This window comes from Aspergillus sydowii (assembly GCF_001890705.1).
Source record: "Aspergillus sydowii CBS 593.65 unplaced genomic scaffold ASPSYscaffold_9, whole genome shotgun sequence".
NCBI lineage: Eukaryota > Fungi > Ascomycota > Eurotiomycetes > Eurotiales > Aspergillaceae > Aspergillus > Aspergillus sydowii.
In genome coordinates, this window is record NW_024467867.1 from 393,775 (window position 1) to 417,524 (window position 23,750).

General features: G+C 51.2%; 12 protein-coding genes across 12 annotated transcripts; 6 read left to right on the forward strand and 6 right to left on the reverse strand.

Annotated features, from left to right (window-relative positions):
• Positions 1 to 183: 183 nt before the first annotated feature.
• Positions 184 to 1,500, forward strand: ASPSYDRAFT_155959 (uncharacterized protein; the record flags this gene model as incomplete). The annotated part of the gene is made up of 2 exons (XM_040842513.1): positions 184 to 371; positions 420 to 1,500. 2 exons carry the CDS (start codon positions 184 to 186, stop codon positions 1,498 to 1,500), a joined length of 1,269 nt encoding a protein of 422 aa, XP_040700234.1.
• ASPSYDRAFT_1138456 (ankyrin repeat domain-containing protein) lies at positions 1,466 to 2,746 on the reverse strand. The gene has a single exon (XM_040839964.1). The coding sequence runs from the start codon at positions 2,438 to 2,440 to the stop codon at positions 1,769 to 1,771; it is 672 nt and encodes a 223-aa protein (XP_040700235.1). The 5' UTR covers positions 2,441 to 2,746; the 3' UTR covers positions 1,466 to 1,768.
• A 307-nt stretch (positions 2,747 to 3,053) lies between these two features.
• Positions 3,054 to 5,724, reverse strand: ASPSYDRAFT_156030 (uncharacterized protein; the record flags this gene model as incomplete). The annotated part of the gene is made up of 2 exons (XM_040842518.1): positions 3,054 to 4,228; positions 4,272 to 5,724. 2 exons carry the CDS (start codon positions 5,722 to 5,724, stop codon positions 3,054 to 3,056), a joined length of 2,628 nt encoding a protein of 875 aa, XP_040700236.1.
• Positions 5,725 to 7,167: 1,443 nt separating this feature from the next.
• ASPSYDRAFT_134328 (uncharacterized protein) lies at positions 7,168 to 9,512 on the forward strand (the record flags this gene model as incomplete). The annotated part of the gene is made up of 14 exons (XM_040840672.1): positions 7,168 to 7,293; positions 7,347 to 7,424; positions 7,476 to 7,555; positions 7,605 to 7,686; positions 7,741 to 7,794; positions 7,844 to 7,914; positions 7,960 to 8,119; positions 8,167 to 8,220; positions 8,277 to 8,328; positions 8,378 to 8,485; positions 8,555 to 8,645; positions 8,699 to 8,819; positions 8,870 to 8,961; positions 9,021 to 9,512. The coding sequence occupies 14 exons, from the start codon at positions 7,168 to 7,170 to the stop codon at positions 9,301 to 9,303; spliced, it is 1,452 nt and encodes a 483-aa protein (XP_040700237.1). The 3' UTR covers positions 9,304 to 9,512.
• A 219-nt stretch (positions 9,513 to 9,731) lies between these two features.
• Positions 9,732 to 11,652, forward strand: ASPSYDRAFT_156116 (uncharacterized protein; the record flags this gene model as incomplete). Its single annotated transcript, XM_040842526.1, has 2 exons — positions 9,732 to 11,109; positions 11,156 to 11,652. 2 exons carry the CDS (start codon positions 9,732 to 9,734, stop codon positions 11,650 to 11,652), a joined length of 1,875 nt encoding a protein of 624 aa, XP_040700238.1.
• Positions 11,653 to 11,745: 93 nt separating this feature from the next.
• Positions 11,746 to 13,273, reverse strand: ASPSYDRAFT_70434 (uncharacterized protein). The gene is made up of 6 exons (XM_040850506.1): positions 13,072 to 13,273; positions 12,816 to 13,015; positions 12,625 to 12,750; positions 12,423 to 12,557; positions 12,206 to 12,355; positions 11,746 to 12,144 (listed from the first exon to the last, which is right to left on the reverse strand). The coding sequence occupies exons 2-6, from the start codon at positions 12,876 to 12,878 to the stop codon at positions 11,992 to 11,994; spliced, it is 627 nt and encodes a 208-aa protein (XP_040700239.1). The 5' UTR covers positions 12,879 to 13,015; positions 13,072 to 13,273; the 3' UTR covers positions 11,746 to 11,991.
• A 1,658-nt stretch (positions 13,274 to 14,931) lies between these two features.
• On the forward strand, positions 14,932 to 15,865 carry ASPSYDRAFT_59741 (sulfotransferase family protein; the record flags this gene model as incomplete). Its single annotated transcript, XM_040849746.1, has 2 exons — positions 14,932 to 15,584; positions 15,637 to 15,865. The coding sequence occupies 2 exons, from the start codon at positions 14,932 to 14,934 to the stop codon at positions 15,863 to 15,865; spliced, it is 882 nt and encodes a 293-aa protein (XP_040700240.1).
• A 430-nt stretch (positions 15,866 to 16,295) lies between these two features.
• On the reverse strand, positions 16,296 to 16,646 carry ASPSYDRAFT_91695 (uncharacterized protein; the record flags this gene model as incomplete). Its single annotated transcript, XM_040852531.1, has 1 exon — positions 16,296 to 16,646. The coding sequence occupies one exon, from the start codon at positions 16,644 to 16,646 to the stop codon at positions 16,296 to 16,298; it is 351 nt and encodes a 116-aa protein (XP_040700241.1).
• Positions 16,647 to 17,321: 675 nt separating this feature from the next.
• On the forward strand, positions 17,322 to 18,532 carry ASPSYDRAFT_80307 (uncharacterized protein; the record flags this gene model as incomplete). The annotated part of the gene is made up of 4 exons (XM_040851034.1): positions 17,322 to 17,665; positions 17,717 to 17,959; positions 18,026 to 18,246; positions 18,272 to 18,532. Exons 1-4 carry the CDS (start codon positions 17,632 to 17,634, stop codon positions 18,530 to 18,532), a joined length of 759 nt encoding a protein of 252 aa, XP_040700242.1. The 5' UTR covers positions 17,322 to 17,631.
• Positions 18,533 to 18,902: 370 nt separating this feature from the next.
• ASPSYDRAFT_91697 (glycoside hydrolase 5 family protein) lies at positions 18,903 to 20,255 on the forward strand (the record flags this gene model as incomplete). Its single annotated transcript, XM_040852532.1, has 4 exons — positions 18,903 to 19,148; positions 19,196 to 19,331; positions 19,408 to 19,861; positions 19,913 to 20,255. The coding sequence occupies 4 exons, from the start codon at positions 18,903 to 18,905 to the stop codon at positions 20,253 to 20,255; spliced, it is 1,179 nt and encodes a 392-aa protein (XP_040700243.1).
• Positions 20,256 to 20,585: 330 nt separating this feature from the next.
• ASPSYDRAFT_156042 (uncharacterized protein) lies at positions 20,586 to 22,170 on the reverse strand (the record flags this gene model as incomplete). The annotated part of the gene is made up of 4 exons (XM_040842519.1): positions 20,586 to 20,753; positions 20,822 to 21,263; positions 21,353 to 21,597; positions 21,667 to 22,170. The coding sequence occupies 4 exons, from the start codon at positions 22,168 to 22,170 to the stop codon at positions 20,586 to 20,588; spliced, it is 1,359 nt and encodes a 452-aa protein (XP_040700244.1).
• A 345-nt stretch (positions 22,171 to 22,515) lies between these two features.
• On the reverse strand, positions 22,516 to 23,532 carry ASPSYDRAFT_156330 (uncharacterized protein; the record flags this gene model as incomplete). The annotated part of the gene is made up of 3 exons (XM_040842547.1): positions 22,516 to 22,752; positions 22,813 to 23,069; positions 23,157 to 23,532. The coding sequence occupies 3 exons, from the start codon at positions 23,530 to 23,532 to the stop codon at positions 22,516 to 22,518; spliced, it is 870 nt and encodes a 289-aa protein (XP_040700245.1).
• Positions 23,533 to 23,750: the final 218 nt, after the last annotated feature.

Genomic DNA, 23,750 nt, shown 5'->3' on the forward strand with positions numbered 1-23,750 from the left:
TACTGTATTATAAAGAGATGTCCAGATGAATGGACCTCTTTTCTTCCCTCTCTTTCTAACACTCGAGTAAACGGTGCTATGCCTAAGAAGGCTAGTCTGTAAGATTAACAACATTCTTATTCTTGCAGATCTGATATTCATTTCATATTCCCTGATCGTCCTTATCTACTTATCAGGTCCACCATGAGCGCTGAAGAATTCCTCGCTGACGTCCAAGGCAGCGGGATACACCGCCACGAGAACGTCTTGCGCATAGCATTTACCTACATGGACGAGGGACTATGGAATCACAATAATGGCGTGTTTGATGTTGTCGAGGAGCTGCACGCGCGCGGGTGGTCATTCGGCGAGGGCGATCTGAGGTTTAATCGGTAAGTTAGGGTTACCATCTTCAATAATCCAAAGACTAACCATTGCAGCACCCTGGATATCTTCTACCTCGCCCAGATCGCAGCAGCAATCTACCGTTGGACATCACAACTCACCACTGACAACTTCCCCTCCCCCGAGGACTTCCCCGCCTTCTACACCACCCACCGCGCCCTCCTCCACTCTGATGCCTGGCGCGACTACTACTCCCCGGCCTTTCTCGTCCAGCCCGCCACAGCGCGCTTCTACCGCTTGCCCAACCTCCAAGACCTGCCCGACTCCGACTCCCCGCTGTGCGAGCCGCGGACTGCCCCGGCCAACTGCTCCACACTCGCCACAAAAGTCCCCCGCTGGGCATACACCGTCGCGCGCACTTACCGCAGACAGGCCTTTCTCCCGCTCGAGACATTCACCAGATTAGCCCTTAGCACGCTCGAGACGACCACTGCGCGTCTGCGCCAGGCCCACCCTAGCGTTCCGCCGTACTCGGAGGCAAAAGCGCGCTTCTGGCTCGAGCGTTTGCAGCTCGGGTCCCCTGACCCGCCCGGCTTTCGGGCAGCGTGGAGGCCGAAAAGGTTTGGCGAGCTGGTCGCGCAGGGGGCGCTGGATGTGTTCGCATGGGAAGCGAGTGAGGCGGGGACACAGGTTGCTGAGTCGGTGCAGTGGTGTGGATGGCCGGATGGTGGGACAGGGGCGCATTCATGGTGGAGGGGGTGGGACGGGGAGGTGGGGAGTGAAGAGGAGGTGGAATTTTTGGCTGCTCTTGCGGTGGAGGAGACTGTTGGCGTGGACATGGGTGAGTTGGATCTTGCGATGCGGTCTCATGTGTTGCTGGGGGTTCTGCGGGCTGCGGTTGAGGGTGGTCGGGAGAGGGAAGTTTGTCTGGAGGAGCTGGAAGCGGGGATGGTGGCCAAGGGGCGGATAACGAATGAAAGGGCAGGGAGTTGGCTGAGGGAGGCCTTGGTCGTCATGGAGCCATACGTGAGGATATGGGAGGGTGTCTGGCCTGACATAGAGGAGAGAGGAAAGCTGTTACGGCAGATCTTGGTGGACAATGGGCAGCTCTTTGCACGGTGGAAGGTTTCACCGCCGTCGAAGGAGTTTACTTTTGAGCTTGGCCCGAGGGAGTAGGGGTTCACCATGATAGGTCGCTTCTGGAAACGGAGAGCATGGCCGTGCCATGGTGAACCGATGGGTATCAACTTTCGAGTAGAGAGCAGACAAGTCCAATGGCGGGCGCGGCCTCGCTGATGGCCATTGACTGTACTGTACGGATGCTATAATACTATATACTTGGATGTATCATCTGGATAGTGTTTTCTGATATACATGATATCAAGCCCAACTTGAGGTTTCATAACGTCGGTGCCGTTTCCTTCTAGCATTACGAATGCACCTGTTATACCTCGTCAGGCTGAACAAAGGGATCACCTCCAGTATCAACAAGTAACTTGTAAATATCGATGTTGCGAGCCATCTTGGCTTCGTAAAGTGCGGTCCGGCCGTTCCCGTCGCGTATATTTATAATTTTCTTCGCTGATAGCGTAGTGACCGGCAGAAGTGAATGTTTGGGATCTTCCCTGCAAGCATCGACCAACAATTTTACTATGTTTGTGCCAGTTGTATCATTTGGGTGTTCTGCAGCGGCGTAGTGTAACACCGTTCTCCCGTTATTATCCTGCAGGTGGATTGAGGCGTGGTATTCGAGCAAGACATGGAGGACCAAAGATTTTGTTACCCGAGGCCCCTGAAAGATGAGGTGAAGAGCTGTTTGGCCGTTCCAGTCAGTCTCGTTAACATTGCTCCCGTTCTCCAGGAGATTTTGAACTGTCATATGTCTGCCCATGATAACTGCTTCATGTAGCGCTGTTCGACCAACATTGTTGACCTGCGAGGCCACCGCTCCAGAATCTATCAATTCCTTGATCGTTGAGGTACGCCCTGCTCGTGCTGCAAAATGGAGGGGCCGTGTTTCCGGCGGCGTCTGTGTGACAAACATCTGCTCCCCCGGAAATAAGTTGGGAGATCGCATATTCATTATTCGCACATACTGCGCAAAGAAGGGCAGCATTATTCGTCGCGTCGAAGCAGCCTGGATCCACCCCTAAGTTCAGGATAACCTGGATCGCGATTCTGGTCGAGGGTCGGCTCATAACGTCCACCAACACATAGGCCGGGTCAAAGTTGTAATTTGCCACCAAGCAGGCGAATACCCGCTGCATGGTATTAGTGGGCCGCAAAGCAGCCCAACACAAGGCTGTATCCATCTCGCCGGCGTTCACCAGCGTATACATTATATCGGGTTGTCCCATTCGCAGAGGTCGCAGATTGGCAGGCCCTTGCTGCGATGAAAGCAGGCAACTCAAAACTGTGGATCCGAATGTCGCCGCCCACGACCGGGCAAGGTCCAAATCGTCGCCCATTCTAACTGCCGCGGTTGCATTATGGCATCTGGTTAGGTCTTCAATATTCGGAGGGTTTGCGGCAAGCGCCCGCCTAACAATTCCCCAATACTTCGATTCGTTATTCTGCCGGGTTTGCGATTCCCAGTACCTAGATATCCTAAGATCTAGGTATGCTAGGGCTACCACTGCGTCCGTCTCGCCGTAAACTATTATCTCTCTCAAATACACGTGGTGGAGTAGGCCTTCTTCCTCATCCTTGTATGCTTCATTGTCTTCATATTATGCAGATTCGTCCGAAGAATGCCAGTTCTCTTCCCGTGCTTCTCCCTCGTCAATGGCAGTGTATGGCATGCTTTTCGGGGCAGACGTAGCAACAGCCACACGGCGTGAGTGCTCCTCGCTCCTTTGCCGATTTTCACGGGACTCCCTCAGGCAACCAACGGCCCTAATGTAAACCCTGTCGTCTTCAAGGCCGTCGGACTCGCAAACAGAGACTACTGTGGAGTACTTGCGGATTGCACCTTGAAGGTCCCCTAGTCTGGAATCTATTTCCGCAGACTCCATGAGGTCTTCCAGGTTCGGCAGCGATTCCCGGGATAGAGCCCTATGCTGAATGGCTATAGCCCAGAACTGCGCCGCTATGTCGAGCTTTCCACGATAGCGGCATATTCGGGCAAAAAGTGGCGCCACGCGGCCACAGAGTGGGAGGAACCTGCCATCCGGTGGTTGCAACATGGAGTTTGGAATGTGTTCTTCAAATTGCTCCGAGACCACCGTAAGTCTACCCATGTGAGTGCGGATGATGCTTTCCTCTGGCATGTGCTGTCCATCATAGAGCTGTTGTCCGTTGAGCAGGAACGACGACGCTATCATTCCCAGTTTGTCCTCCTGTGGTACCGCTGACTGTAAGAACGACCGCGCCAAATCGTGAAGACCGAGACTTTCAATCAGTGTGTCACCTTGGCCCCTGTGCAGCTTGACAAATCCAGATACCTCCAGCTGTCGTACCGCCATGGCTAGTTGGATTGTGTCGCAGCGTAACTCCATCAGCCAAGGCGCAACTAACGAGAGCTGTTCATTTGCTAGATGGTCGGGTTGGAACTGTTCAGCAGCAGGTTGAGCAGAGCCCTCTCGATCCCCGGTTATTATCCCAAATGGGATGCGCCCTCGACCGAGGAATGTGATGAGTTGAAGCAAACGTGCAGAGTCTGGGCTTTTTTGTTGCAGGGTATTGTAAAGCATATCGAATGTCGTCCAAAGCGTGCAGCCCTTCTCATACGAACCCACGTACTTTCTCATAGGCGTCTTGAGGGTCGTTTCCCTGAATCGTGTCTCAAAGTGTTTCTTGTAATCCGTCATTGAACTCATGCCGTAAGACAAATAAGAGCCTGCCTGTTCAATTGCAAGAGGCATTCCACGGAGCTTGCGTGAAATGGCCATCGCTACTGTGTTGTCTAGGGGTGTCAGTAACGCCCAACATATTAGAAATAGGCTTACTTGATGTATTCTGACATGTTATTCCTGCACACTTCAACAGAATGCTAGCCCCTGTCTGGTCATCGACGCCCTGGATCTCAATCCCTGGATAGGCCAGGCGTAGGTGTAAATCTGACGACGTAGTCACCAGGAGCAGATGGCCGTGCTTAGACGCTGGGAAATAATCCCGTATATCAAGGTCGTCGAACTTCTCATCATCTCCCATGCTCTCAACTCCGTCGAAAACGATGATCCAAGATCGATTCTCTCGTTCTAGCCATTCGACCACGAGCTCAGCGCCGGGTTTTATGCTCTTGGTGTCGGACTTTAGCTGTAGCGATATTTGTTCGAAGTATTCTACTACCATGGTGCACGAGGAACTGTCAACCCACAGGATGACCTCGTAGTCCATGTCCCTTGATGTGAGATACTCAAGCGCCAACTGCGTCTTGCCAAACCCACTGGGGCCCCAGATAACGGCAGCCTGTCTTGTATGCATTTCGACATCAAATAATTGCTGAAGTTGCTGCAGCTCTTTTTTCCGTCCGAAAAATACGGATTTTGAGATGGGAATCTTAGACCTGATTCTAACAGCGTCACTCGCCGACGGAAGGAGCGTGGTGGGAAGCGAGAATTCAAGCAGTTCTCGTGCGTACGCTGCAGCAGTCGCAGCTGCATAGTCCTGCCACTGCTTATTCTTGTGAGAATCCGAGTAGTCGCAGATCCCTCTTAGGACGAGACAAGGGAAATGATTCATGAGTCCTGCAGCCTCCATCTCGAAACATAGGATTCCAAGCTCCTCGCCAAGCTTGTCGCGAGTTCGTGCATTCTTCATGACCTGATTTGCAGAAGCGATTAGGCCGTAGTGGATAGAGGGTGTGGTGGATTCTCTTGGAGATCGTGGGACGATGTGACTGCGGTCGCATGAACTGCATGTTGGCTTACCATCTTCATGAATGTACGACGCATCAAACAGGATATCTTCGTCAACGCCTGGATAGGTAAACGACTCTCTAATGGACGCGTGTAACTTGGCAGCATTTTGAAGATGAACAGCGATTTTATTATTCCCCAGGCGGTGCCTTGCTTCCAGGTCAGAAATCGCAGTCAAGAGCCGGTCTGGCGGACTGTTCAGGGATCCAGTTCGATGAAACGAGCCATCCCCCATGGCTTTTCCATAGTCGTACTGCACGACCCCAGGGAACAAACCAGTGGGCTTACTGACGACGATGTCCCCCAAGCGAATATCAGCTGCACTGCTGGGTACCCCTCCGCCGATCCCAACCATCAGACCGATCTCAATCGCTGGAAAGGTCGACAGCATCTGCTGGGAAACGACAGCGGCAGATGTCAGGCCGTATCGTCCGCTGGGAAGGCATGCTATCACGATATTATGATCGCCAATCTCGCCGAGGTGGTATGTGTTGTTGTCACTTTTCGGCTGGGGAAGCGAGGCGTGGCTGGCATCGAGCATCGCAATCGCGGCGGTCTTCTCGAGGGCCAGGGCGCTGATCCAGCCGACTTTGTAGGCATCGTGGTTTAAACGAACTCTCGACGAGGACATGGCGGCGCAATCGGGTGCGCATGGTTGCAACTGGTGAGATGGGACGGTAAATGACGAGAGAGAGCCTCGTGTGGTTTCGATGCGCAGCCTCGTCACGTCGTCACGTTATTCTCGTGCATTCGCTTGAGCCGCCAATCATTTTAATGTCTCGTGTTTGAACTGACATTGAGGAACCATGCGGCTTATGAGATTGTCAATACTTTTCAGAAGGCCAAGCCTACGAACCAAACACACACCGCGCTCTTGGCTGCTTATCCCCAGAGGGTACTCGTCATTGGAAGGGCCAATACACCATCTCCAACCTGGTCGTGGAATCCGCTGAATATGCGGGGTGCAGAAGCACCGGAAATATCTCCAGCTAAAACATTCTCCAAAGGCGTCTGAGCTCTGGTGTGAGCCTCCAATACCTCGAAAAGTGGAAGTCGACATCATTCCCTCCTATCAAACTAAGCTTGGCCAACAGGTGATATCCCTGCCGAGGGTAGTACTATGAGTAGGTCCCTCCGATCCTGTCTTTTATATCTGCTTGTTCTGGTACATCTATGTGGCTGTCTGTCCGACTATAATTTATGCCCCTTCGCAGAAACGGTTCTTTTTGGTGTCAGTTGGCTGGTCCATGCAAAGAGGGTGTACGAAGGGCCCTGTGCAGAGGAGTACTTTAGCAGGCGAACTTGTCTAGAAAGGATATGAAGAGGATTCTTCGTCAGGCACCACCGCTGAGTCTTGACCTAGACGTTCGATATTTATTACAAGATCACCGACTTGATAAAACAAGAGTTGTTGGGGTTATCCTCCACTACATGATACAAGAATGACTCGCCATCCGGATCCACTGCACCTGTTGACAAGTGATAATCGAGCTCTGTTGTTCAGTATTGGCATAAATGGCAGCATCATTAGTAGCTGCATCCCATCACGCCTTCCCGTCGAGAGATTTCGCGAGAGGCGATAGCCCTGGATATACAACGTAAATGGACCATGTTTCTGTCGAAGCCAAAGAACTTATCAGGTAAACGGATCCGGATATGATAAACTTGGTCGTAAATATGCAACTACCTGGTGGCTATTTTCATAGGACATACTTAACTGCAATTTAATACGAAAACATGAATCCCACCCCAAGACACGTCTCCAAATACTTACCAGGGCTGGAGTATCCTAGCGCATGCTATAATGACGCGATATGAGCACGTTGGTATGCTGCAGCTGATGCCATTCCGTGGCTTATCGCGGATATTAAACCTCCTCATCCTGGGATATTTGGAAACTAACCATTCGCTACTTTTGTCTTCTTGTCCTCTCAACATTGCTTCCATCTCTTCAACGCAGTACTTGGGTATTAGCGATCATATAATGGCAGACATAGCTACAAATCGTACACAGAGCCCTGCTGGAAAGACACCGCATACTCTGGTCGACGTGGCGTCTGTTGATCAAGGGTCTGATGGAAAAGTCGATATCAAAGAGGAAAGAGAGTTTGTATGACATTCTGAGCTCTCTTCCTATGTAACAATTCTGACTGAACTGTTTAGCTCTGGAGACTTGATTTAGGTCTCCTAACTATCGGATTTCTTGGATATGTCTTTAAATACCTTGATCAAATCAACATTGTGTTCGCCAGCAGGATTGAAGATATCTAAATTTCAGCTAATGTGACTCAGAATAACGCATATGTCTCGGGAATGCAGGATGACCTGAAGCTGTACGGGAATGAACTGAATTATTTCACGACCTATTTCAAGTGAGCCCATCAGCCCAGTTCTATTCCCAAAACTCACCTGGATTTATAGTATCGGATATATGATCATGCTTTTCCCTTCCTGTATCCTAGTTTCCTACATCGGGCCCTCCATATGGTTGCCTATGTGCGAGGTGAATTCGCTTGACACTCTACACCTTATATTCTATAATCTAACAGCGAAACAGGTTCTCTGGGGTGTGTTTACTTGTTGTTTGTCAACTGTAACAAGAGCAGAGCAGGTAGGCCATATCAATCCAACGACGATACATTGTTACTGACATCATCTAGGTATACGGCCTGCGCTTTCTCATCGGGTTCTTTGAAGGCGTCGCCTGGCCGGGTTATTATACCGTCATTAGGTTGGTTCCAGCACGATTATATGAAACTTGGTCTAACTGGAGAAGTCAATGGTACCTTCCACATGAACTGGCTCTCCGCATGAGTATATATAATATTGCCCAACCGGTTGGTGCAATGTTGTCTGGTGCTATGCAGGGAGCCCTTGCTACGAACTTGAACGGCTCACTCGGTCGGGCTGGCTGGCGTTGGGCTTTTATCATTAATGTATGCTCTGCGAAACTATTACATGGACCACACTAACTGCCGTCTAGGGCATCTGCACGATATTCGTTGCCCTGCTGGCATTTATCATTCTCCCTGGTTACGTACGTGGCTCATCTTCGAAATATCAGTCTTCTGTTAGTAACTAATGTATTTACAGCCAGAACGCCCCAATCCACTCTCAAAGTTCTATCTAAAGCCCCGCCACATAGGTAGACGACAAACCCCAGCGATTACTGGGTTCGGAGCTAACTATATTAGATATTGCACTCGCTCGCGGAAGACGCGTTGGAAGGAAGCCCCAACGGGGAATCACGGCTAAGGCCTTCTTACGTACCTTTAAGATATGGTTTTACTGGGCTATCGTCCGTATGTATTCGTCCTAGCCTGTCTCGATAGAATGATTCCGTCTATGTACATACACTAATCGCTATATAGTGTCCTGGCCGATTGGAAGTAATACCGTCCCAAGTACCTACTTCAATCTGTGGTTAAAGTCGTTGAAGAATCCGGACGGGTCTGCTAAATAGTGCGGTTTTTCTCCCAAGGACATGTAGGTGTAATTGCTAACATATAGTCCAGCTCTGTGGCCATGCTGAACTACTTGCCCATGGCCGGCCAGGCCATCCAGCTCGTTGCCGAAGTTGTATTCAGTGGACTGAGCGATAAGTTTGGACGATTCCCATTCTTGCTTATTCATTCTGTGAGTTGTTCCTGGATATCAATGAACTTGTACTGACGAACGCCACCAAGACTATTAACATCACATCACTGGCGATCCTGATAGTCCAGCCCGCAAACGAACAAGCCCATATGGCTGGATATTACCTGAACTATGCAGGAGCGTCAGTCCCCCAATTCCGCTCTACTCGCAGAAAGTACTCAGTTTCTAATGAATTGGCAGTGTCTCCCTAATGCTCCTCTGCTCATGGGCCTCAACACACCTCGAGGACGAGCCAGAAGCGCGCACAATTTTGTTCGCGAGCGGGACGATCATCTCATACGCACTCAACGCCTTTGTCCCGATCGCTGCGTTTCCAGCGTCCGAGGCACCGCATTGGCAGATTGGCGCGAAGCTGTATATGGGGTTTGCGGTTGTAGCGCTTTTCATGTTTGTTGGGACGTATCTTGGGTTTAGACGAGATGAGCAGAGGAAGGGGACTGGACGAGAGCAGGCGGAATCCTGATGGGTTGTTAGTTTTCGTATATTGGGATTGGGGATATACTTCATGGGTATTATAGAAGATTAGGCGACGGGGATGAAGATGAAGGCCTGGTCTCTTTATCCCTGTGATAGTAGATATGACAAGAGCCCCGCAGCATGGACTCCAATTTCTGTATGTTGGAGAATTGGAGTAGTTAGGGCTCGGTCGAGACACCGAGGCGGACAGTGCACAGGGAGAGGGGTTGCAGATAGTTATAAAATTCTTATCTGTCACCTATCATGTCACTCTCCAGGCTTTTATCCAATTCCCAAAGTCGCTAAGATAACGGATCCTGGATCTGGCTTACGTCGGGAGATAAGGGACTGGTTAATAAGGCCTGGGTTGCAGCCAGCTTCATTGTTGCCCAATTGGCCGCCGAAGCAAAGATGACGATTCCCAGGAATTCCTGGATGGCCACATGGCTCTATTTTTCATCGACCGTGCTGTCAGCCGTTGTAGAACCCTCCGGATTCTCAGTCAAGGTGGACAATGTGCACTATTTCGTCTCACCGTACCCAGCAGGCCTGGCGTATAATGGCTCTATGCAGGCAATGCGCCCTCAAGCGCAGCTCGGATTTGTTCCTGCCACGGTTGCTTCTGAGCCCGGGGACGACCTGGAATCCCTGTTCAGAAACTGGACAGTGGAGGACGATGTTTGGCAACCAGGGTTCCTGGACACTGTGCTCCTGGCCGGCGGCAACAGTACTAGGAAGGCCTCATACTACCCTGGCCAGTACTCGACGGTGGTATCGCTTTATGATGGTGATAATATACCTCCAGGGCCTTATTTCCTCGACATCTCGACTGGGGCCGTTCACCCAGTATACCGGTTGTACGATGACTTTTCTGGAGCCTTCATCCAGTCACTGTTACAGAGGCCAGATGGACAATTTGAAACCCTTTCAGCACAGGTACCTTCTGCAGCATCCTTAACGATTGGAGTCCCCTCGCGGTTATACTTCACCCCGACAGAAGAAAAGCCACTAGCTGGCGTCCGCATCGGCGTGAAGGACATTTACGCTCTTGCTGGCGTAAAGCGGTCCAACGGCAATCGCGCCTGGTACGGCCTCTATCCGCCTGAGAATCAAACTGCTCCAGCAATCCAGAACCTTATTGACGCTGGGGCCATTATCGTCGGACTTCAGAAACTTTCCCAGTTTGCCAACGGGGAAAAGGCCACCGCAGACTGGGTCGACTACCACTCGCCCTTCAATCCTCGCGGGGACGCGTACCAAGACACATCGTCGTCGTCTGCCGGGGCTGGTTCCTCAATGGCCTCATACCACTGGCTTGATCTGGCCGTGGGAAGCGATACCGGAGGGTCTATCCGTGGCCCAGCAAGTAATCAAGGCGTGTTTGGGCATCGGCCATCACACGGCCTTGTAAGTCTGGACAATGTTATGCCTTTGTCTCCGTCTATGGACACTGCTGGACTTTTGGCCCGCGACCCTGGTCTTCTGGATATTGCCAACGCGGCGACGTATCATAGGAACTATACCCGATATACTGCCAAGCACCCTCCTGCTTATCCCAAGACCCTATACACGCTGGGCTTCCCAGAGGACGGCACGCCAAAAGCACGGATTCTTGCCAACTTTGCACATAAGCTTGCTCGCTTCCTCAACACCAATGTGACCACTTTGGATATGGATACCGAATGGCAGCGGTCCGGGCCCAGTAGTGTCAAGGGTCAGACCATCTCGCAACTCCTCAACATAACCTATACAACCCTCATCACGAAGGACCAGATCCGGCTTGTGCGTGACCCTTTCTATGAAGACTACGCCGGTATGTACTCCATGTCTAAGCTAATAACTCCATACTAACTGTTCAGCCGTCCACGACGACCGCCTCCCCTTCATCGATCCAGCCTCCCTCTCCCGCTGGACCTGGGGTGCATCGCAACCAGACTCCCTCCTCGCAGAAGCCCACACCAACAAGACCCTTTTCGCAACCTGGTTCAACAGTAAAATCCTTCCCCCGTCCAAAAAAACCTGCACTTCCGGCTTCCTCCTGCACACTGACTCGACAGGCTCCTTCAAGGCCCCCAGAAATCATTACCTCTCCCCGCCAGCCCTGCCGTTCGGCTTCTCGAATGGCGAAATTTCTGTCTTTGCCGGTGTCCCTGATACAGTCTTCCCGCTTGGTGAGATTCCGGTGTTTAGTAATATTACCAACCATGTCGAGTATTTGCCGGTTTCTGTTGATGTTGTTGCTGCGAGAGGGTGTGATGGGCTTGTTGCCCGGTTGGCGGTGGATTTGGTTAGGGAGGGATTGCTTGTACAGCCAAAGACTGGGGCGAGGATTGGTGGTGGAGAGATATTACTCTAGCGTTTGTATTGTTGGTATGTACTGCTAGAAATGTAACCATTCTGCGTTAATCGGTTCCATTTATTGTACCACAATTAGGAATCTTGCCAATGGCAGATGTTGATATGTAGCTGTCGTAGTGCCACGTGTGGTATGTTTGGATATTATAATTGATATCAAGACTGCCATGTTATACTAGATAATGATAGAATACCACCTTGTTTAAACACCTAACGCTTCCTAAGATTCCCTAGAACACCCCGTCCTTCCTTCTGAGTTATGATGTTCTACTCTTATGTACGGCAAGTATTCCTTTGCCACCATAAAACGCGCCTCTCCAATGGTCTCTCAATACGACATCTAGGTGGTACCGTCCTCCTTCGACACAACGTTCTCGTCACGTTTCAGGCCTGTATTTCCAACCAGCTTCATCACTTTATCCACAACATCACCCTCGATTGGGAGCCCTCGTTCCTGGAGGTTGCCGGCACCCTCACCGGTGAGCGCGCCCTCCTATACGACCAAAGTCTATCAGTATACTGCGCCAATGCAACGAGAGGTGCTTATGTCTTACCGTGGCCACGACGTTCTCGTCACGACGCATCTTTGCACCAGCGCCTCCGCCTCCAACTCCCCCTACCAGCCCCAATGCGGCCGGTACTGCGGCCCCCAAAAGCTCTGTGCCGAGGGGCGAAGCTTCACGTCGGTCAATCTGCTTGTTGTCCTAGACAGTTCAGTCGTATCAGTATAGTCCGGCCAACCAAAAGAAATCAGCGCTCTAGGGTATCTACCTTTGTTTCAAGGTTCTCTTCACGACGGGCCTTTTGACCCGTGCCTAACAACGCGTCTAGGGGAAGCTCTCCTAGAATGTCGCCGCCAACTGGCAACTGGCGACGACGGTCGCCCTCCTCAGTAAGCTTGTTGTCCTGGATGATCGAGCGCGTATCAGCATGTGATCCAATAGAAAGAATTCCTGCATCCTAGGTTGTATACCGTTGATTCATGGTTCTCTCCACGCCGGGCTTTTCCACCGCTGCCCCCTAGATTGCCGAGTAGCCCACCTAGAAGGTTGCCGCTGCCTCCCGAAGTATCACGTCGATCGACACCGGATGTCGTGGGCTTGAAAATGAGTACTATCAGTACGGTGCTCTCGTGATAAAGGGGCAGCGTTTGATATATCTTACTGCCTCAATGGGAGCAGCGACGGCTGCAGCGGCCATGCCGAGCACGATGGTGGCGAGCTTCATGGTTGCGCAAGTATACGGCAGATGTAAGCGAATAACGACTGGAAGAGCCGATAGGGACGAGAAATGGATATGGGTTGCGGATGAGGAATGTCAGAGCGGAGGACAGTGTGGGTTTATATGTTGCTCCGAGCTCCTTGCTGCCCACGGCCGTGTCAACTTAAACGTTCGAACTTCTCCTCCTGCTTTCACATACTTTGGCTGAAGTCTGGCAAGCCACCACTCAGAACACACGCCTTGCGATCTCCTCACAGGTTAGTACTGGGGACCAACCAGCGTCGAGAATGAATCCCCTTCGCCGCACAGCAAGGGGCCAAGGTATGGAGATCTTCATCTTGAATAGCAGGCGGAATGCAAGGAGCACCCTCAGCTTCAGAATCGTCCGTAGCGTACCTTTGCACCTGGATAAAGGGCCTTAACAGTGTAGCAAGGGGAACCAGGTACTAGCTCGTGGTGTTAAGCCAATCTCCGCGGTATGATAGATCACAACCTGTCATGTCAATCGTATGTTGATTTTAACACAGCGTCGAGCTGATCATCTCGGGACCACTGTCAATGCCGTCAAACCAAATCACAATAAGCATCAGTGACGCGTCCCACATGTTTCCCATGTTTCCTGTCGCAGCCCCTGCTGTAGTGCCCTGCAGGCACGCTATTTCCACAAATGCAAGGGCAGCGATTAAGCCACACGCAAATCGATCACAACACGGGTCTGCCTGCTGCCAATATCGCGTTTGACATTCATTATTTCTGCAGTAGTTCCCTGTATCTCGTTGGAATTAGCTTCCTGTATATGCATGCTCCTTGCGAGCTGCATCTGCATTACGTGGCTTGAAGGAGGGCCATAACACCGCGCGGCCAGGAACAACTGGAGAAAACAACGATACTCAGAATTTACAAGCGAAGGCCTGTTACACGAATAGTATTGCTGTACTTCTGATGTTATTGGTGCTTAATGGACGGCTGCTCCTGGTTTCAAACAACCACGATCTACGTAACGATCGCCAACAATGCAGCCCTGGGCTCAACCACCATAAAGCTTAAATAGACCCCAGACCTGCGTGATTCTTACATTAGCGTGGGTATAAGAGACCTAGTTCATGTGTATTTCCTGGGTAAGACCTAATATGAGTCGCAAAAGCACAGACACATACCGTCGTACTGGAGCTTGGGAGGACAGCAAAACGTGAGCCATACAGGAGATAGCAGACATGCAGAAAGATTGCGCCTAGGAATAAGCTTGCTGGTCTCGCGCGTTGGTGTTGACGCTTTCTTTTCCGGAACTTTCTAAAAGAACCTTCATAACTAATAACAATAGCGGGTATATCGATGGAAGTACCCGAAAATTAATGTCGTGCTGACAGTGATGAATGTGACTCTACTAACGTCAATCACAGCAATTATCTCATCTTCTCAGTTCTAGTAATATGGTGTCTCTGTGGTTGCATCTGCTTGGCTCGCGGCAGCCCTACTCCACCACCACATATTGAACACACACTTTCCATATATCATGATCTTAGAAGCTATTTATACCACTCCTCACCGGTTGAAATTTCAGAATATTTGCCAATGCCACCAAGCTAATGGTACTTTGATATCGGCTGATGGAGATGGTTTATTGGTTGTATATCCCAAACACCGGCGCACTTGGCACAAGGGCCTAAACATGACAGCTCGTCGACCATCCATGAGCTAGGAATGATTGGCACGAAGAAGCGGGTCGAGCTGTCGACAACCCCAGCAGCTCGCGGCATCCTGCTCAACAACCAACCAGTCTCGACGTGGAGTCAAGACAGCGGGCCCGAATCGAAATAAGACGGATCTCGGTTCGAAGGTTATGGAACGCCTAAACGGCGCACAGCGCACCGTCATGCCTAGCCTGGACGATGTTCATCTGACGGTAGTGCATGAGTCCAAGCGGCCGAGAGGTAAGCCATTATAAACGGCCACGTTCCCTGAAAACATGTCCACAATTCCAGCATAGTAAACGAACGTCACTTCTACTAGAGTCCCGGCGAGGTCAGCTTCATCCCTTCAGATAGATAGGGTTACCGCCATGGATCTTCTAGAAAGGACCATCTACCACGTCCCGGACCCCCCACGGCAGCCGCGCCAGCGACCCATGAAAGTCCTGGCATTGGGCTTCTCCCGCTCAGGCACCGAGTCCCTCTCTCGAGCTCTCCAGACGCTAGGCTACGAACATGTCTTCCACGGCTGGCACGTCTGGCAATCGCGCCCCATGCTCTGGCGCGCATGGGCTAAGCTCATCCGGCGCAAGTACGGCGCTGACGGAACAGTCCCCGGTGATACGGGGCTAACTCGCGACGACTTCGATGCGTACATTAGCCAGTTCGAGGCCGTGACGGATCTCCCCTGGCCGACGTTTGCGCGGGAGATGATCGCCGCGTACCCCGAGGCGCGCGTGGTTCTGAATCGCCGGAGTGATGTCGACGCTTGGTATAGGAGTTACTGTACTGTTCTGAAGCCGTTGACGTCGGGCCTGTTTTATCATGTTTTCCCTTGGTTCCAGGCGGATCTTTACTGGACGAGACGGTTTGTGGATGAGTTGCTCAAGCCGTATTTCTATGGGTCGTGGGAGAGGCATGGGAAGTGGGTGTATGAGGAGCATAGCGCTATGGTTCGTGGTCTGGTTCCTGGGGATAATTTGCTAGAATGGGGGGTTGAAGAGGGCTGGGGGCCTTTGTGCGAGTACGTATTGCTTTATACTGTTGGCATTTTTTGCTGCTACTGACATCTTCAGGTTCCTTGATAAGGAGACACCGGCGGAAGAATTCCCGTCTGGAAATACGCCCGAGTATCTCAAGGCAGCATATGAGGCTGATCTAATGCCTTTGCTTGTACGAGCACAACGCAATATTGCGATTTCGGTAGGCTGTCTATGCGTGATTGGGGCTTTGCTTGTGAAGCGCCCCACGATCAGCTGGGATTTTGTCAGGAATATAAATATCCAGGCGTATTTGAGAAGGTGAGGCATCAGGTATTACTAGGTAGAGCCAGGCTACATAAAATTTCATGCGCCAGGTCGACTACTGGGGGATCCATGCCTCTCCTCAAGAAATATATACTGAGGTCACTCAATTCATGTGTTTAGAACACGCTCATCGAGACCAGCGTTCATTAGAACTGTGTGTTACTGGCCTTTAATAACGCATTCCAATCCGGCAAAAAAGGAACCTCGGGCATCAATAAATTCAGAGACGAAGAGGCACTTTGCTCAGGATCAACCAGGAATTCACCAGCTCAGTCATGCATGATGGATGCCTTTTCATTTGCAGCCGCCATATCCATAACCCCGACATCTGGTAGACGCTGAAAATGGAAATGCCTCCCACTGCTGGATAGTTGATCCCGGCTATCCGCGGTGGCCACATGTCGCTGCCTCAACGACCATGCTTGATCTCAGAGCAGCTTGAGGACCCTCCAAATCCTGCCATGACCATGCTCATCATGAACTTCATCCATAGGGAGGAGTTCTGCAACTAAAGTCCAGGCATGGTCCGCGTTGAACCCACCGGGGCTGCTACGGAGAGAGCGCAGAACATAAGCCAGGGCGTACCATTGCGTATACATGTTGAAGAACCATTTGAACCTCCCTGCAAAACCTCCCTTCAACAGGGTATGGCTTGATTCCAGCGCTTCACAGGCCAATTTGAAAGACAGCTTGAGCATGTCGGGAGTTGTATCAGTATTTTCTAGGTTGCTATGCCTCCGCATGTAAATCTCTTCTCGTAGTTGCAGGACGAACTCCATTTTCGGGCAGGCAGTTGTGACATGCTGGGTTGCAAGGTGCGGCAGAGAGTCAGTCTGTGTTCAAGAAGTAGGTGAAAAGCCATAGCTATCTAGCAGATATCTCCAAGTCCGTCCGTCACTGCTAGCAGTCCGTTAATGAGTCAAACACAGGACCCGCACAAGGGATTATAGCACAATTGCGAATCCTCGGCGGCAGTCTGGGTATCTCGACTTCGACGATCTTCCTAAACCGTAAAACCGGCGAGTTGCTATCGGGCCTTCTCTCTCCACAGGAACAGGCTACGCTACGGCATGGAGGAGTGCCGTTTTCACCGGAGAAGCGTAGTGCAGTGCATAGAGCTTTCTCTGAGGCTTTTCACAGTGATATGGTTGTTGCAGCGGCGGTATCGGGGGCGGCTGTCTTGGTGGTCCTGGGCGCGTATCGTCGTGGCCGGATGATTGTGGCGGATCAGAAGATGGCGCGTTTTCAAGAAGAGATATATCGCAGGTCGGGACTATATGAGGGTCATGGGAGTGGTTCTGCCATGTAGTTATAGGGCTGTTCTAGGCCGAATGTTATAAAAGCGAATAGGAACTTGACGCGTCGCAAACATGATGATTTATGAGGTTATGAGACTATTCCGTGTTATTAGTTAGATTCATTCTATTAACTGAGGTGAAATGCAACCTCAGTGCCTGAAGAAACTGTGGGACTTCATTGGATGTTTGGTGAAGATGACGGAGAGGTAGTCTGTCAAGGGATCAACGACTTATTAACAGTGAGGGTGATGGGCTGACTGAACAAGTGGCCAATTTCAAATTAAAGACTGGTTGGTTAGAAAAGCCCTAAAGACACAACTTGACGGTGAATACAGAACTGTGAACATAAATGCCCAAGACTCGCTGAGCTGACTCTGTTCATTTATCCACTTTTGATCTCCTTTTCGGCGATTCCCCTTCCAGCTTTCCAACAGTTACCCACTCTACAGAGAGTACAACATCTGACATGGGCCTCAAAGGCGCCCATGTCCTCATCACTGGTGAACCCCTCAGCTCTCCACTGTCAAAGCCTCCACTCACGATTCTTACAGGCGGTACTCGAGGTGTGGGCGAGGCTCTCGTCAAGTACTTTCTAGAGCAAGAAGCAGAGGTCTCCTACTGCGCACCCACAGTCACCAATACCGAATTCGACGAGTTCCACAACTCCCTCCCCGAAACTAACACCGCGCGCGCCGTGGGCACTGCGTTGGATACGCTAGATAAAGAAGCTATAGAGGACTGGGTCATGCATTCAGCACATAGAGCCGGTAAACTCGATGTCGTTATCGCCAAGGGTACAGGCCCTCCCTCTACATAGTCGCCCCAGTGTCAGCGGGTAGCTAATAGAAATGACTGAACAGCATCGGACATGCAAATGGACGAAGAGGCTATAATCTCCGATACACGATGTTCATGCACGTTGGCTGCTGAAATCCTGAGCCTTGGTAAGCTCATCCGCGCTGCAACACCGTACCTGGTGGATTCTCCGCAAGCATCCATCATAGTCCTGGGCTCATTCATAGCCCGCAAGCTCTACCGGCCCCCTCCGGCATTGTACATCCTCAGTGAGGCTTCGCAGCTTGTAGCGTATGCACGACCTGATCGAGCACCTAGGATCTAAAGGGATCCGAGTTAATGCGATCTCGCCAGGGCTGGTTCCGTGCGCTGGCGGTTGGCGGGAAAAGCTTTCGGAAATCACTCCGGAAAATGTGGGAGAGAGGCTGAGTGATAGTCCACTAAAAAGCCTTGGTAATGTGAATGAGCTTGTGAAGTCTGTGGCGCTGCTGTTGCCGGGTCGTGTCCCGAGCGTGGTTGCTGGTAGCCATTGTTTGGTGGACGGCGATATCCGGATTGTTACGCGGATCTAGGCTTTGTCTTGATAATAACACTGTCTGTCTATATAAATTATTCTTCTGCTGTGTCAATCTATCTCTGTTCTGCACCTGTAGCCCTGACTGATACTAAGCCTCACTCCGTTCCCCTTTGGGCAATTCGCCGCTTCCGAACAAGCTAGCCCTGGTTCCAGCCTCTTGGTATTGATCGGTAGAACATGATTTAATATCTCCCCCGGATCTCAGTGGATAGTTTCCACAACTCCAGAGAATTCCATATTGCATTAATATAGCTATCTTGGCTGGCCAGAATCTCGTAGAGCGAAGCCAGTAGTATGCCCATTTAAATAGCGAGCAGTCGCAGCACTAGACCGGCTCACAGTCTAAAGCGCGTCATCTATACGCGATGAAGTTCTCCCAGCCTATATTCCTGTATTTCCTTGGGACACTTCCCGGACTTCTCGCCGCAAGCCCTACTTCCAACCCCGCTTCTGCATTATCCGTGCGCGGCCATGGCCACATTCCCCAGACCGCTGGACGACACTTCGAAATCGACGGCAAAGTCCAATATTTTGCAGGGACAAACTGCTGGTGGCTCGGGAACCTCCTCAACGATTTCGAGGTGGAACTAGCCATTTCCGAAATTGCAGATGTATGAAATCCCCTTCACTAGAGAAACTCACTTTATTTACGTTCTAGACCGGCTACAAAGTCGTCCGAACATGGGGCTTCTTCGGCGTCAATGATCCCACGAACCCCGGTCAACCGGTTTACTACCAGGTCCTGAATCAGTCGTTGTACGACGGTGGACTGGGTATAAACTACGGCCCGAATGGTGGGTATACCCGACACCCTACAACGGGGGATATCATAGATAGACTTGTAACATTGAGATTAATTAATTCTAACAGGAATTACCCGCCTCGACACCGTCGTCTCCCTCGCCGAGAAATACAACCTCAAGCTCGTCCTCGCCCTAATGAACAACTGGGACGATTTCGGCGGGATCAACATCTACAGCGCTGCATTCGGCAGTAACGCCACGAGCTGGTATACCAATCCGCTCAGCCAGAGCGCGTACCGGCGGTACATCGAGTTCATTGTCAACCGGTACAAAGACTCGCCTGCGATTTTTGCGTGGGAGTTGGGTAATGAGCCGCGCTGTAAAGGGTGTGACACTGGGGTTATCTATGAATGGGCGAAGGGGGTGAGTGGGTTCATTAAGCGGCTGGATAGACGGCATATGGTTACCCTTGGGGATGAGGGCTGGTTGTGTCCGCCGGAGGGAGATGGGACGTATGCGTATGACTGTTCGGAGGGTGTAGATTTTGTGCGGAATTTGGAGATTGAGACATTGGATTATGGGTATACCTCCTTCTTCTCCGACTAGGTGATATTTATCTAACGGATGTGCAGTACCTTCCATCTCTACCCCGAGTCCTGGGGATACGAGTATTCCTGGGGCAGCGAGTGGGTGCGCCAGCATGATGCCATCGGCAAGAGATTCGGCAAGCCTGTGGTGTTTGAGGAATATGGGACGCCGATTAACCATACGCAGCTTGAGCGGCCGTGGCAGTTGACAACTCTAAAGGAGACCAAGGTCGCAGCGGACTTTATCTGGCAGTTTGGGACTGTGCTGCCGATTGAAGGGACTAAATGGGGCGATGTCAACTCGATATACTATGGGACGGAGGAGTATGAGGTCCTTGGGTTCCAGCATGCAGAGGAGATGCTGGCAAAGCGTGTTAAACATCATTAAACTCTGAACTACGATAAACTACAGTATCTCTGAGATATTGGAGTCAAGTTTCATGTATATGCAGATGGGAACTCCCGGTACGCGGCCAATTTAGATCCAATCCACACTTGAAGTCATCAATAAATTCCAGAACATCTTATACATTTTATATGGCTGGTTATTAGACAAGAATAAGTGCTTTTGAAGTAAGGGCGAAAGTCCTCGCTATGTATCCCGTAGTCTGACTACCAAGAATAAAGACTGAGCGCCATGAGACCTGGAGCCTCTGCATGTTCTACATTCTCTGAGGCTAAAGTACATAACTATTATAGAACCAGTCTATCTCCGTGACTATACCCTCGTAAAAATCTTCCTGTTCATCATGAACCGAACAGCCAAAATCAAACCCGCACTCGCCATCGTCAAAGACCCGGCATAGAAGAATGCAGGCCGAAACGCGACAAGCCCTGCTTCGGCACCACCATACGCATCGAGTAGATATCCAGCAATCGGCGAGCCCTAGCCAAATATTAACATATCATCAAGAAATCCATGATAGCATAAATATATAGGTAGCTTTTACTCACCAAGAAATATCCAAATGTCCAACTCGTCGTCAAAACCGACATAACACCCGCCAACTCGCCATCCCCGAACACCGCGCCTACAACGACCGGCATGAGACTGAAGAAACCCCCTGATCCAACGCCATTCAGAATCGCAAAGAAGATCAGCAGGCCCAAGGAGTTCGCAAACGGCCACAGCGCCATCGCCGTGACTCCGATTACCGTTAGCGAAACGAACATGCTGTTCAGCGGGCCGAGGACAGTGTCTGCTCCGAATCCCATCCCAATACGGCCCAATGCAGAGGCGAGGTTCCAGGCTGCGAGGATAAAGGCGGCTGTTTGGCTGGAGAGGCCGATGGACGTTATGTATAGCGGGAGCAAAAATGGGGGGACGAAGAGCGGAAATGTGGCGATTGTGCCCATGGCCAGCATGATGAGGAATTTGAGGCTGCGGAAGAGGGACCTGCCTCGTAGTTCAGTTAGGAACGAAACCCAAATCTCTGGCTTTGTTGAAGTGGTTAATGGAGTGGAAAGAAAGTGAGACAGGCTTACCATTTCATAGTCGCAACAGCACGTTCCCGTCCCGCGGGCGCCTTGAGGAAGTATGCTGCCGGGAGACAAATAGCCCACGACGCTCCGCCTAAAATCTTCAATGCCGTTTCGAGCCCAGTCGCGCTGATGAGTTTCTCCAGCGTAAGTGCGATAATGGCAGAGCCGAATCCTGCGCCGCCATAGACGACGCCCGTTGCGAGTCCGCGCCGTCTCTTGAACCATAGCGATGGGACTGTTGCTGCGGGCTGTCACGGATTAGCATGACCTAGGTACCCTACTTCCACCGATACAATATGATAGCAGGAACAGCCTACCAGGAAAAGTAAACCAGCCCCAACCCCAAATAAAAAGCCCTGCGTGACAAACATTGCAGGGACAGACTTCGTCGCCCACCCCGCCGTGAACTCGCCCAGGCCGAGAAATATCCCACCAAGGAATGCAGTATATCTGTACCCAGCTACCCTGATAACGCGAGCAACAAGCGTCCCAGTTAATGGAGACATCGCGGCGCCGACCGATCCGATGAAGGACAGTGTTGATACACTGGCGAGATGAGACTTTGCTAGGTGCAGCTGCACGATCCCGTAGGAATAGATGAGGCCTAGGAAGACAAAGAATATTGCCGAGCCCGCGGCGACGACGGGCCAGCCTTCTTTTGTGTCGTATGCGAGATCTGGGCTGGTTTCGTATGGTGGTGCCGCTTCGGATTCTGGTTGTGGTTGTGTTTCTGGGTGCCGGGCGCGCAGCTCGGTGGTGCTGGTGTCTGCGGCCATTTGGGCGAGATTAATTGTCTCGGTGCTGGTTAGTTGGGATTGCATGGCTGAATCTGCCAGTGGAAGTGTTGAAAAGTTGTTGTTGGGCTTGAGGTCGATGGATTTTGACGTGGTGAGTCAGAGAGTTGGAGACTGTGGGGAATGACATCTACAGCTACTGGAAGTATAAGATGCAATGAGATGAGTTGATTCTTAGATACAGGTAGTAAGGGCCGAAGCTTCTGATACTTCCATGTTCAAGACAGTTCAGACTTGTCAACAATCAACTCACTGGATAGATTCGTCCAAATAGAACCCGGATACACACAAATGAAGGTCACTGTCAATGACGGACTAGTTTACAAGGTAGGGCACGCGGAGAAATCACCACGACAATACAACCACTCGCCTTTAATTGTTGCGGTCGTGTAGGTACTGCACCCAGGTCTGGGCGTGCCCGACTGCAGGACGCTGATTCTGGTTACGTGGCGACAGGTACCCGTCCTCAAAGTAATCCTGGATGATCACGTTCGGGTATTTCTCACAATACAAACGTACAATTTCCTCGATAGGTTTGAGAGCCTGGTCCTCGGGAAGCGGGTCCAACATGTCGTTCATTTTTATAAGTGGTTCCTTCTGTTCCTCACGCTGTTACTCGTTAGTATCGAACCATATCCGTGTCCCGGGGTAGTCAAGTAGGGAGCATACCAGCATATACCTCGCGCGGAGCTCCCTAATCTTGGCTGCGTTCGCCCAGGCTTCCGTTTTGTGAGTCAAACTGATGCACCATCTCCCGTAGGATTTCCAACTAAACCATGTGCCGTTAATGTCCAAGAAGTCCAGCATCTCGAGGGTGCCGTGGCGGCACGCAAAACCATGGAAGATCAGCTTCAGGGTTTCATCGTTCATCAGCCTGCCCCCCATTCCCATTTTCAGCACGGCCTGAACGACCTCCTTCTTATCCTCTGCAACGGCAGTCAAGAGGGCGCGGATGCCGTGATCTGCAAAGCTTTTGGATGTACGGTAGAAAAGCACAAGAATCCCTAGGCGACTCATTCGAATGGCCATGTCGAGAGCATAGCCACCGTATTTGAGGTTCATCATGGGGTTCGCGCCCTCGCGCAGGAGAGCGGTGACGCCACGAAGGTCGTTGTTCATGATACAAACCCACATTTTGTAGCTCAGTTTCGCGGCCTCCGAAGCTCCCTCGTTGCTGGTGCCGCCAACGGTGAGGATCGATCCGCCAGGGGTAGCCTCAGGCGCAGAAAGGCCGGGAAATCCGGGGACATTATGAACATTATGAGCAGAGTCAGCGATACCAGGGTTAGTGAAACCGGTGTTAGCAAGGCCATGGTTAGCAATGCCAGCGTCAATGATACCAGCGTCGGATTCGTCGGCACCAGGTCCAGCACCTCCGAGTCCACCCATACCGATAGGACCAGGCATGCTGTCGAAGTCACCGCTGGCTTCGGAAGCGTCATTAGACATGGGGTTATTGGCCACATCAAACGCACCAGTGTAACTAACGCCGTCAGCGAGTGGGTTCTCCGAGAGATCCGTGGTGTCGAGGCCGCAATCTATCTGTGATAGAATTTCCTCCATACTAGTGCCCAAACTGGCGTTGATTTCGGCAAACATCTTGTCGA